Raw genomic sequence first — 13,489 nt, forward strand, 5'->3', positions numbered from 1 at the left:
AAGCTTTTGTTCTTCTGTCTCCATAGGTCTTAACATGTTGTATCTTACTGGATTTTATTATATGTGATAGTATAAACAAAAACTTATAGACAAGGAGATTATACAGAAACCATTGTTCATTTTCTGTTAGTTGATTCTAAATACCCTGTAGTACTGTCATTCTCTTGAATGGTTTTACATTGTTTTGATATATTTGATGCTACAGTATACGAAGTTATACTCAAAGATTTCAAGGAAAGAGACAATATGGTAACTACTTTTATGTGGGGATTATCTTGTGGTGAAACACTATTTTACTTAAATGGTTATGTTTTGATCTGCGCTGTTTTGTTGTTATGCCCTCTTTTATCTCAATCTCCATTTTATTATTTATTTTTATCCTTTTAATTAAAGGAAAAATAAAAAAATAGCAGGATATATTATAGTAACCCACACTGATTTTCTATTAACTTGATTTGAAGCCCTGTATTGCTCTCACCATCTTGTTTTGACTGATGTTCCTCTATTCTGTTTTGCTTGATAGTACCAGGTTCGAAAGTTTAGGCAACAGCTGTGAAGACAATGGGCTTCATTATGACGCCCATTCTGGTTGACTATTATCTACTTTTGAAGACCTGTAATGTCTCCAATGTTTTGGTTTTGTTGGTTTCGTTCTTTACTGTTCTGTTCAATTTTATTATAACTGATGATATAGGCAATTCTATTTGAGATAGCGGGAGGCATGAGGTAACCATTGTTGATCACCTTGTATTATGTTTTTACATTATCTATTATGTCCACCCTTTGGATTTGACGGGCTCTGTTCTGTTATGTCACATTTGGTTTTACTCTCTTCCAAAAAAAGTAATAAAAACTGTGGCAGCAATAAAATCCAAAATGTGTAATAGTCATTGTACAAAAGAGAGGAAAAGAAAGTGCTCTAAATAGTATAACTGCATGTATATTAAAGTGTATAAGATAGACAATGATATTACTGAGTTTTGTTGAATTATTGAACAGAACTGTTTGCAGTCTCACTGTTTGAATGTCTACTTTATATGCTTTAATTTTGTAACTTGAACAAATATTTCTAAGATGACAATATGTAATCCATTAACTAGTGATTTCCTACTGTTTATTTTTTTTCTGAAATTCTGTATAACTTGTACCCTTTTTCTGCGTTTTTTCCTTTTTCTCCTTAAATAAAATTAAAAAAAAAACACAAATATATCAGATGGTAGTTAAGTCTATGGAGAAAATCAAAGTAAGACAGAATGAGTGTGAAGTTTTGTAATTTTACTAAGATGATACAAAAGGCCTCATGAGCACCCTCTGTGGGAGGAGAGGGAACCACCAGAATAGGTCTCTTGGGAAAGAGTAGTCCTTGCAGAAAGAATAGGAAACACAAAGGTCCTGAGAAAAGAGTGTCAACAAGATCTAATGAACTGAAAGGATGGCAGGATAAAGGAGAATAGTAGGGAAACAGAAGTCAGACAATCATGGCTGTGTGGGATCCAAAAGGACTCTTCGGAAAGGAATTCATCATTTTGGGCAAAAGTAATGTGATCTCACTTTTAGAAGGATCGTTGGTTGCGATGTGAAGAATATAATGTAAAGTAGCAAGGTAATAAGCAAGGAATGTACAGTCTCTAACCCAATTTTATTTCTCCAAGGGATTTTCACAACCTGAAATCAAACCAATACAGGGAAGTAACTTGTCTGTCAAAGACAGAACCTAAAATAATGCTGGAAATATAATAAGAATTGAAATCCAAGGAAATCAGTAATATCGTGTGGCCAATGTGCTTAGTACCAAGAGTGGTAAATGATTATACTAATAAAGAAAAAAGGGTGCATGAGAGCTGGGAGTGTAGCTGAGTGACAGAGCACTGGCCTAGCATGCACAAATCCCTAGGTGAGTCCCCTAGCACTACAAGGGAGGAAATGGTGTAGCTCTAAGATTATCAAAATACCCATCACAGTGTTTTGTGTTCACTGGACAAATATTTCCTGGCATCCCCTGAAGCTACAATGAGTGGGACATGCTACATTTTCCAAACAAGACTGAAAACAGCAGCTTCCATTCAGATGTTTTTCCACTAAGAGGTAGAATATAGCCCCACATGCTGAATCTGGGAGGGCTAGTGACTCACTGCTTACCTCTGAGGCTAGCCAGAAAGGGCACGTGACCAAACTGTGTCCTGGAGCACAAGCTTTTAGATCCCTGAGCTGCTGTGTGAGATCATGCTGAATACCTGGAGACATCATGATAGGAAGCCTGGGCCACACAGGCAAACCACATGAAGTACTCAGGGCAACAGTCCTAGTTAAAGTCCTCACCACACACACATGCCTGTATAGATGCCTGGGCTCCAAACACTGAGACTTCCCAGCTAAGGCCCTAGACAACACAGAATTGACCCACCAGGCCCTGTCCAAATGCCAGGCCAGAAGAATCTATAAGCACAAAAAAATGGTTGTTGTTAGCTACTAAATTTTGAGATTTGTCACACAGCCAACAGTAACTAGAAAGCAATGAACTTTTACAACAAGACTCGCCTTTATAGAGCTTCTGGTAGAGAAGACATGTAAAACAAGCAAGAAAGTGTCAGACAGTAAGAAGAGCTACAAAGCTCTGGGGCATCTAGATACCCACTATTAGAGCTTAGATCTAAAATGTCCCCCAAAAGTCTCATGTTCAGAGGTGGGACCCAGAGAGGTGGTGGGATGAAGAAGGCACTAAACCTCATCAATGGGCTAACACATTGATGAGTTTATAGCTGAATGACTTATTAGGAGGTAAGGGCCTGATGGAAGAAGCACATCCCTGGGGGTATGCCTCTGAAGGACATACCCTGTCCCCAAACCCTCTCTCTTGTGGCTTTTCCTTCCTCCCTCTGCTTACTGGTTGTCATGAGGTGAGCAGCTTTCTTCCACCATGCTGTTTTTACCTTGGCGCTAGCCACCATAGACTGAAACTTCTGATGGGCCAAGATACACTTTTTCTCCTTTAAACTGCGTTTGTAGGTATTCTGCTCACAGTAACGAAAAGCTAACTAATATACCCACATGTACAAGAATGAAGTTGGGCTCTTTCTTTACCCCATGTAGAAAAAACTCCAAATCATTGTCAAGACATTAGGGCTTCATTTAAAAATCTAATCCTGGGGACTGGGGATTTACCTCAATGGCACAAGTACCTGCCTGGCAAGCATGAGGCCATGAATTCAACCCATCCCCCTCAAAAATCAAACATCTAATCTGAAAGTTCTAGTGTATTCTTTACCCTCTCTGGTTTTTTGAGATGCGATCTTGCTATATAGTCTAGCTGGTCTTCAACTTACAATCTTTCTGCCTTAGCCTCCCAAGTACTGAGTTTACCTGCATGTACCAACACATCAAGCTTGTCTAATCTTATTGTAAGGAATAAAGCATGTTTTAGGTTAATAAGCACATGATCTGTAGAAAACTTACATAATGCCATGAGTTTGAGGCCAGCCTGGGCTACATCATGAGTTTAAGATCATCCTAGAATATACAGTGAGACCTGTCTCAAAAAATTAAACAAACAAACAAAAAAAGCCAGGCGCGGTGGTACATATCTGTAATCCCAGCACTTGGGAGGCCAAGGCAAGAGGACTGCTGTTGAGTTCAAGATCAGCCTCTGCTATAAAGTGAGCTCAAGGCCAGCCTGAACTGCATAGTGAGACTCTGTCTAAAAAAAAAAAAACCACAATCAACAAAAGAAAAAAATGACTTTGTCAATAATAAAAATGTCTATGCTTCAAAGAACACCATCAAGAAAGCACAAGTTGCTTGACAAAGAATTCAAAAGAATGATTTTTAAGGGAAACAAATACAAAAGAAAGTATAAACACAGTTGTATGAGGTGGCAAGTACCTGTAATCCCAATACTTTATGAGACTAAAAGGGCCAGATTTGGCTCAGCAGTGTAAGTGCCTGCCTGGCAAGTGTGAGGTCGTGAGTTTGATCTCTGGTGCCAAAAAAAAAACTAAAACAAAACAAAACAAAAACACACAGGAGGCTAAGGCAGGAGGATCACAAGTTCAAATGCAGCCTGCAAAAATTAAGCGAGGTCTGCCTCAAAATAAAAATACAAAAGAGGGGCTGAGGATATAACTCACTACCGGGTTCAATTTCCAATACTCGGAATGGGGTGTGGAAGAAGAGGGGCATGCCAGTAATCTCAACATTTGGGAGGCTGAAGCAGGAGGACTGCTGCACGTTCAAGGCCAGCTAGAGCTGCAAAGTAAGTTCAAGGCCAGCCTACATAGTAAAATCCTGTTTCAAAAAGACAAAAAAAAAAAAGGCAGGGAGAGGAAAAAAAAAAGTACAAAATCTACAGAATGGGAGAAAGTTTTTACAAATCATTATTTGATCAGTCTTATATCCAGAATATATAAAGAACTCTTAAAACTCAACAGTAAAGCTAATCCAATAAAAAAAAAAAAATGGACAATGTTTTGGTAACTATTTCTCCAAAGACATACAAATGGACAATGAAACATGAAAATATGTTTAATATTTTATAAAAAAATACAAACCAAATCAAAATCATTTCACATTTACTCTAAAGACCAAAGATGTAATAAAAAGTGTTGACAAAAATGTGAAGAAATTTGATTCCTCATATGTTGAAGAAATTATTAAGATGTCATCACTCTGAAAATTAGTCTGTCAGTTCCTCAAAATGTTAAACACGAGGTACCATATAAACCAGCAAGTCCCATCCTAGGTATTATATACAACAGAAATAAAAACATATGTTCATACTAACACTTGTACACAAACGTTCATAGCATTATTCATAATAGAAACAATCCAAATAATCATCAATAGATGAATAGATAAAATTTGGTATATCCATGTAACACTCACCAATCCTTAAAATGTGACCTTTATGAAAAGAGGGTTACTGAAGTTATGACAAGGTCATACTCTAACGTGGGCTCCTAATCCAGTACAGAGTCCTTACAAGAAAATAGCTATCTGAAAATACAGACACACAAGGAGAATACTATGTGACAACAAAGGCAGAGGCTGGTGTTACACAGCTACAAAGCAAGAAATGCTAAAGAACGTCAGCAACTACCACAGAGTGGACAAAGATAAAGAAGAACTCATTCTCACAGATTTGAGAGGCAGCATGCTTGTCAACTCCTTGACGAGCTCTCTGAACTCTTAAGTCACCCTGTTTATATTTATGGTAGTCACAGAAGTAGGACTAATATATTATTTAATGGGGTATTATTCAGACATAAAAAGGAATCAAGTACTGAAGCGTGCTACCACCTGGATAAGCCTTGATAACATTATCGTAAATAAAAGAAAATAGACATGAAAGACTATGATATGATTTTAGTTATATGAAATGTCCAGAAAGGATGAATCTGTAGACAGAAAGACTAGTGGTTATTTAGGGCTGGGGTAGGATGGATGAAGGCTAGAGGTTGGGAATGTGACTGTTAATGGGCATGATTTTTTGTGGGTTAACCAAAATACTATAAAATTGTTTGTGATAACCGCTGTACAACTTGGAATATACTAACAATCATTAAATTATACCCTTTACAATGGGTGAACTATATGGTATGTACATTTATCTTGACAAATCTATTTTTTAATTTTATGAAAGAAACTAACAGAATCCTATGATATAGTTAGGGAAGGATGGTGAAATTTAAATAGAGCATTAGGGAAGGCTTGCTATGACATGTAAAATTTGAACTAAAACCTAAAGGATGAAGAGAAGCAGCAGTTTAGGAAAAGCAGCAGCTCAGGCAGATAAAATGGCAAAAAGATTCCAGGGTGAGCTGTATTTGAATAACAGAAAATATGAGAAAATAATAAATGAGATGAAGAGCAGTATAGAATAATGCAAGAACTAGACAGCATGTTAAGGCCATAAAAATTTTATATAACCAGGTTAGTAAAGTAAAAGTACAGGCATCTTCTGGGAACTTCAGTGTTTAATCTGCACCTTTAAATTCCAAAAGGAGTTTCTTCATTTCATATTTAAATGCCCATACCCAGAGTGAACAATACTTTCCTAGATGTTTATTCCCAAAGTTACTGAAACTCTTGGGTTTGGGCCTGGAGTGGTCTCAAGCAATCTCAGTCAAAACCAAATTCATCCCCATGCTAACAGCTTTAGGTCTTGAAAGCTTAAACATTACAGCCAAAGATGGTCTCCTAGATTTGTCCAACGTTAACCAAAACAAAGCCAAATTAGCCTCTTCTAGAGATCAGAGTTAAGTTCTTCAAACTTCCTTCCTCTTAAGGAATAAATAAAAACCAGACCATTTACTTAGGTCACTAAATGTGGACTTAACCCAATTTATGTGCACTTCTTTGGTTCAACTATACCTTCCCTTGTGACATAGGCAATATTTGCACCTCTGCAGGTCAAAAAATCTAAAGTTAATTCAAAAGCCTTTTCCCTCTTGGCTTCAAGTTTGACCACTATTTTCAGAAAGGAAAAGTGATATCTTAAAATTCATGGGCAGTATACTTCAGTATCCCAAGCATTCTCTTTTTTAGTTTTACTTAAATGGTTCTGCTGTTTACACTGTCACACAGCTTGTGTCAAACACCTGTTGACCTCATTCTGGAAGTACTTTACTAATACCCAAAGAAAGGCCTAAAAAGCACATCTGGAAATACAGTGAAGATGTAAGATAACAGGACATGTAAACTTGAGCTATAAACAGAATTCACTAGCCCATTTAATACATTTGGAAATGATGAAGTGATGTTAACTAGAAGCCAAGGCTGCAAATATAGCCAGTAAATTTATCAGCATGTATTTGTAGATAGGGCTACTACTCTAGAAAGACACAAAGGTAGTAAAAATAATATTCTCTCCCATTTACCCAGAAAAAATCAGTTCTAATGTAGTGGTTATGTATACTGTAATTTGAAACAAAAATAAAACAAAAAATTTCAATGTCATTAAAATTGGAAGGAAACTGGACTTACTGTTTGGCCTGGTTAACATGAACCCCTAGTGTATAGCTCAGCCACTTGTAGGTCACCTGAAAAAGCAGCATTTTTAAAAATGTTTTATTAAATGACTATTCATCAGTACCACGACCCACTCGTAAACATTCCTACACTTTGATGATTATGCTTTACAAATTACAATAGATGCCACTGCATTTTAGAACCATTTCTATCCGGGTAGGTGGAACAAGATATTTATCTTACAAATACCTAAAGTCTGTTTCATGGCCTGACTACTGAAAAAGTAACTAAAAGTGCAGGCTGAATATCAAAAAAACTCATTTTCCTCACAATCCTTATTTTACTTATACATTTCACAGTCTTTCAAAGAACCACAACCCAAAACCATCCTAAAATTAGATTACTTTTAAGTATGTGACTCTTAAAGCTCAAAGCTGCAGCCATACCAATGTTAAAGGTCACAGATGGTGTAGGGATCAGAAAAAGAATGAAGTAGATTAATGTTTTATCAAGAATTAGATTGGGAACTGCTACCATCAAGTTTTCATGCTTCCTTGACCCAGTATACCTGTTCTCTAAGTCTCTTCCAATTCTAAATGCTAAAGTTCCAACAATCTGACACTAATAAAGGTCAGACAAAGGCAGTAAGTGTAGTGTTGGTGGAAGAGACAAGTACAATTGAGAACTACTTATCCCTTACTAACTTTAAGTAAACAAGTTATTTGGCCCGTCTGCTACAACTTCTTCTTCCAGGGATACTACCACCGACCTGGGCAGTGGAAGAGAAGGCTCACAGTAAAGACTAAATACAATGTGTATCCAAATTGTCTCGGCTTAAAGGCAGTTAATCACCACAGTCTTTAAAAACGCGCTCACATTCACAGCCCCACGTGATCTTTATACCAACTCCGAGAGGTAGGATCAGCCTCTATTTGAATTTCCAGGAAGAGGAAGCTGTCTGACTGGAGGTTAAACAACTTGTCACTTTAACGTGGATAAAACACAATTTCCTCAACTGTAATTTGGGACTTTAGACGGTAACAGAGAGACGTAGGGTGTTGGGCGGCCTCACAGAGACTCTTTAATGCCCCTCCCACCCCAGCTGAGCTCCAAGGTGCTGGGTGCAGAGTACCCAACATGCCCAGACAAGGCACACGGATTTAACAAGCGCAAGAACTACCTCCCCAGCTAATGCTCGGTCGGCCGACGTACTACAAGTGATGCCCTGCCTCCCCTCCTCCAGTCTCAGGAGGCCGCAAGCACTGGGGGTCGCGGCCGCCAATGCCCTGGCCCAGCCCAGGACCCCACTCGCACGCCCACATTCCCCAGTCCTAGCTCCTCACGATCTTGTTCTGGTCCGTAACGAATTCGTCTATATTTTCTAGATAAAGCTGGTCTGCCATGGTGCTGCAGCGATGGGTGCCGCCAGCTCTGAGCCCCCGTTTCAACCAGAGCTCCCGCCGGCGGGAAAAGACTTTGCTCCCTCCTAGGTCCTAGGTAGTTTCCCACAGCAACAGAGGCGACGCGCTACGGCGGCCTTTAGAGGGTCAAACTAGGCACGGGAACGGCGCAGGCCTAAGTAGGTGGAGCTAGGAAGAGTAAACCGGAAATGAAGGGATAGGAGAGCTGCCGTGAACCCGGAGGACTGTATATGAGATCCAGGCTTCCAAATTCTCATTTCTACCACTTAAAAACGGACTCAGAACCAAATGTTTCAGTTGTAGTAGCCACAATTTTTCCACTTGCAAATTGATAAAATAATCCTTGCTGGTGTGCTGTGTCGATCAGTTTTACCGTGCTTGCCTAGTGTGCACTAGCTAGGTCTCGGGTTCGCTCCTCAACACCAGACAAAAAAATATTGCCGTTTGATACCTTTGTCAACAAGAAGTTGTGAAGTACCAATTCTGTTTTGGGCATTAAGGGCACAACAGTGGACAATAAAGACAAGTAATTTTAGGAGACTGGGGTAAAGCACTGCCTATTAGAATCCTTCAGATGATAAATTTCTCACAGGGAGTGTTTTAGATAGAGATAAAAACATTGGCCGAGAAGAAAAAGTTCATTATAGGGACTGGAATGTTGGGGAAAGAGGCCAATTAGGAGAAGAGACTTGGAAGAAAGCAAGTTGTGCTGTCCTACGAGGCTGTGTGAAGAGGTACGTGAACTTCATTCTTAGGAAACTTAAAGGAAAATTTTCATAGTGAGGAATTTCAACCAAGCTCTTCTAACACCACCAAAATATAAAGAAAACAAAAACCCCTTAATAATTACCTTCAGCAGAAGCCATTGTAGTTCAATACCATAACATAATGGATAAGCAAATAGGCTCTGGAGGTAGATTGCCTGGATTTGAATCCTAGTTTTCCTGCTTGTGTGAACTTAGATCCTCATCTATAAAATGGGAATAATAATAGGACCTACTTCAAAGTGGTGGGGTTTTTTGCTATATTTATTCATTCAAGACAAAGGTAGCAAAAAGCCTACCAAAGGCCAGACATCATTATGGATTCTGGGGCACTGGGAATACAGTGTGATCAATAATACAAAGCTTACATTCTCATGGATGTATTTAAGAGAGGGATGGTGGTAAGCGATGATGCCCTTGATTGAGATATGCAAGACTGGGAGAAAGAGCAGGCAAATGACAAGTCAAACGATTCAATTTGGTCAGAATTATAATTGAAATAATTACTTATGCCTTCACACTGTACTCATCCACAATAAAATTAATAACAGTTGGCAATTACATTATGTAACAGGCACATTATAGCAGGTGCTTTGAGAGTGATACTTCATTTAATCCTTATAACAACCCTACAAGTGAATTGTGTTGGTTTAGGAGAGAATCAAAGGTAGTAAATAAACCTAGGACTGCAACCAGGAGATTAGTGCCTTATCTATATAATTACTGAATAGCCTGAATTTAGGTTAAAGAACTATCCCTTGGTACATTTACTGTCATAAATCATAGATGAAGAAGATCTTTTAGTTTGCGTGCATTCCTTAGATAATAACAGCTATTATTTGTTGAGCGCCTACCACATTATGAGTACCTTGCTTCTGAATGAGTAGGTACCTAAATGAGTGACTCATTTAACTCTCAGACAACACTGTTAAATTCTATTTCCCTTCACAAAAAAGAGGTCCAAATTTGGCATAAATTTTATATTGTTAATGAGAAGTAGAAATAAGAAACAAATCCATATAGGTTCCAGGATAAGGTTTGTTTAAACAAGTAGCTAAATAGTATTCTAGAATTACCCTCTTTATAATATACATCAGCATTTAATAAGTTCTCAATAGATGTTTATTATTGACAAGTTCAATTACACTAAAGGCAGTGAGATTTTTTTGTTTTGTTTTGTTTTTTGTCTTTTTCCTTTTTATCGGTACCGAGGATCGAACTCACGACTGCCTGCTTGCAAGGCAGGCGCTTATGCCGCTGAGCTAAATCCCCAGCCCCCAAGGCAGTGAGATTTAAGTGGAAAGCAAAGAGACCTGAAATATATTCACTATTATTTATCATTCATGGAGGTGCAGGTGCAATGTCAAATCTTTTACTTAAATATTCTCAATTTAATCTTTGAAACATCAAGTAAATACTGTTATCTACTGTATAGCTTTAGACATCATCTCTATTTTAAAATAAAGAAATTGGAGTACAGTAAAGTTAAATAATTTGCCACAGACCATGTAGGTAGTAAGTAGTGATGTTTTTCCAGCCCTAGTACACCACAAAAACTCATGTTCTGGGCTGAGGATTTAACTTAGTGGCACAGTACCTGCCTGGCAAGCATGAGGTCCTGAGCTGGATTCCGGATAAGCCCCTAAATAACTCCTACATTGTCAACATTGTGCTTATTAGGTGACAAAATTTGTCTGACTTTTATTATCTCTATTGCATTCTTATTCATGCTTGAATTTTTGCAATCTATCACTTTACAATCAGAAAAAGAAACATACACATTTTAAAAACTAGTAGAGAACTTAACAATGTAAAATTAATTCCTGTTTGAAACATAAAAACCAAATCCAAAACTAAATAGAACTACCATTCCAACTTTATACCTTAAATGGTTTGTTTGTTTGTAGACAGGGTTTTGCTATGCAGTTCAGGCTGGCCTTGAACTCAATTCACAGCCCAGGCTTGAATTGCCAACTCAATTCATAGCCCAAACTTGTAGCAATCCTACTGTCTCAGCTTTCCCAAGTGCTGGGATTACACGCATGTACCACGATGCCCATTCTTCAATGCCTCTTTAAAAACAAACAAAAATCTCATTCCTTATTTATTAATTAAGGATGAGATTTAATATAAGTACCTCATGGTGAGGACATAGAAGTTCTCCGGAAAACAAAGCGAGCAATCAACATAAGAATTTGCTAAACCAGTGGAGGCCAGACAAAACTGTTGGGGACACCAAGAGTAGGCACCATGGATCAACATCCTTTAGCCTCCACATCTCAAAAATAACTCATGTTTGGCATGAAAAATACCAGTCTGACCTTCCTTTTTGCCTTATTCATCCCCACATAATGATTGGCAGCAGTGAATCTAACAGACTCATTGACACAAAGCTAGTAGACCACTCACTCTTTCAATGCATTGTTAAAGGCCTCCTGTATAGTTAGGCCCTATGTAACTGAAAAGAACACATGGTTCTTAGAGAGTTAACTGTCTCATTTTCAGGCTGGGTTAGTCATCTCCTTCGTATTCTCGTGACACCAGTGATTCTCTCATAGTGAATGCAGAGAAAACAGGGTTTTCTAACTTTGGACTTGAGTATCTAAGGCTAGACCATCATGTCCTTTCACTTTAGGCAAGATATATGAGAAATAAACTTGGAGTGCTGTCTTTGTTACAGCTTTTTAACAACACAGAAGGAGCCTGTGTTTCTTCTTTGTTAAAAAGTTGTTTTATGAGAACACATGTATCTTGTAGAGACTGTCCTGTGGAATGCACGGCTGCCAAGGCCAGGACACATCAACCTCCTGACAACTGGGGAGGCAGGAGCCCAAGAGACAGTGCGATAAGCCTCCAGGTGCTTGTCCTAAAGCACCTTATCAGTTCTACAGAAATCAAAGTAAAACCCCTGAGTTATCACATCTAAGTGGGCAAGCCAAACAGATACTCACATACTGGCTCCTTTATGTCACACCTACACGCCCAGCCTGTATATTTCTCAGATCAATCAGCAGAAGTTCACATTCCTACTTTTGCAACCTTAGATATATAGAAAAAAAGTAGGGGGGCCTCATCTCCATCTTTGTATTCTTTGTGTCTTTCTTTCTTTCTTTGAAGTTTTGGAGGTGCTTTAGAGTAGTAACAGTAAAATAGAAGGTAATTGGAAACTGCTTATAAAATGTGTTACATTAAGCATATCATTTCTGAAATCTTCAAATGTTGATGTTCTGGGCTAAAAAGAAGCATATGATAGTCCGCTCAAAGACCACTGCTTTTTAGTCCCAGGATACCAGCTTCCTACGGAAATGCCACGGAGGCTTCGCTTGAGTATCCAGTAAAAAAGGCCAAAGACTTTGCACTGCCTTGTTGGTGAGGGTGGCTCCCTTTGCTTCCTTGTCTCACTTGACATCACTGCTTCCTTCCACATAACTATTCTGTTCTCTTCTTTAGCTTACCTGCAGTTCCTTCTTTCTCCACCTCCATTGCCAACTTCACTTTTTTTTTTTATCGGTACCGGGAATTGAACTCACGACTGCCTGCTTGCAAGGCAGGTGCTTATGCCGCTGAGCTAAATTCCCAGCCCCTGACTTCACATTTCTAAAAACTTCACATTTTAAGAGCTTCACATTTTAAAAAATTTATTTAAAAAATAAATTCTATGTTTTATTTTCTTAAATGGCTGGATCTCACTTAATCAGCTTGTTTCAATTTAAGAAAAAAATCTCTGGCCAGGGATATAGCTCAGTGGCAAAGCGCCTGCCTGGCAAGCGTCAGGTCCTGAGTTCGAGTCCTGCTACCAAAAAGCCCCCTCAGATTATCAAGATCTTGTTCAAGAGCCTGAGTAGCCAAAGGACAAGTTCCTCTTGGAAAAGTATTCATTCATACAATAGAATTCAAGACATATATGGTACAGGCTGGGAACAAGTAAGTCAACAGTTATGAGCAGGGGTAGCCAGTGGGCTGGGACATCCAATGGCTGGGTCATCCAATGGGCTGTAGGATATATCTGTACTAAGATGAAAGTTTATAGATCATAACTATAGGATTCCCAGGGATAGAGCTAAAAGGAGACTCCCAGGAAACACCAGGAGTTAAAGAGATTACAAAGGAGCAATTGTATAAAAAGGGACTGACAGGAAGAGAGAGCCCTGGAATACTCAATGAGGAAAATAGGAGGTGAGTTTGAAGGGATTATCACTGTGTCAATGCCTCCCCCAAAAGGCAGGTAGGGATTGAAAGCAATGCACTGGATTTGACAGTTAAGAGGCTTCTGATGGCATTATCCAAAGAAGTGTGAGGTGCATTAGCCAGTTTGGTGATGAAGAAACGAGGAAGAGCAAG

At 38.7% G+C, this 13,489-nt stretch overlaps 1 protein-coding gene across 2 annotated transcripts in view; it reads right to left on the bottom strand.

Annotated features, from left to right (window-relative positions):
• Pold3 (DNA polymerase delta 3, accessory subunit) overlaps positions 1 to 8,508 on the bottom strand; it is a 47,144-nt gene extending 38,636 nt beyond the window's left edge. Inside the window, exons 1-2 of one of the 2 annotated variants that reach the window (XM_003463400.5) lie at positions 8,307 to 8,508; positions 6,979 to 7,034 (exon numbers count right to left, since the gene is read on the bottom strand). In XM_003463400.5, the coding sequence (XP_003463448.1) occupies positions 6,979 to 7,034; positions 8,307 to 8,366 (116 nt within the window). In that variant the 5' untranslated portion in view covers positions 8,367 to 8,508. Of the gene's footprint in view, positions 1 to 6,978; positions 7,035 to 7,839; positions 8,116 to 8,306 lie in introns of those variants that run through there. The other variant, XM_013145296.3, reaches the window with a different exon arrangement.
• Between the last annotated feature and the right edge of the window lie 4,981 nt (positions 8,509 to 13,489).

This window comes from Cavia porcellus, unplaced genomic scaffold (assembly GCF_034190915.1).
Source record: "Cavia porcellus strain 051 isolate PalLab524CR breed Dunkin Hartley unplaced genomic scaffold, mCavPor4.1 scaffold_9, whole genome shotgun sequence".
Classification (NCBI taxonomy): domain Eukaryota; kingdom Metazoa; phylum Chordata; class Mammalia; order Rodentia; family Caviidae; genus Cavia; species Cavia porcellus.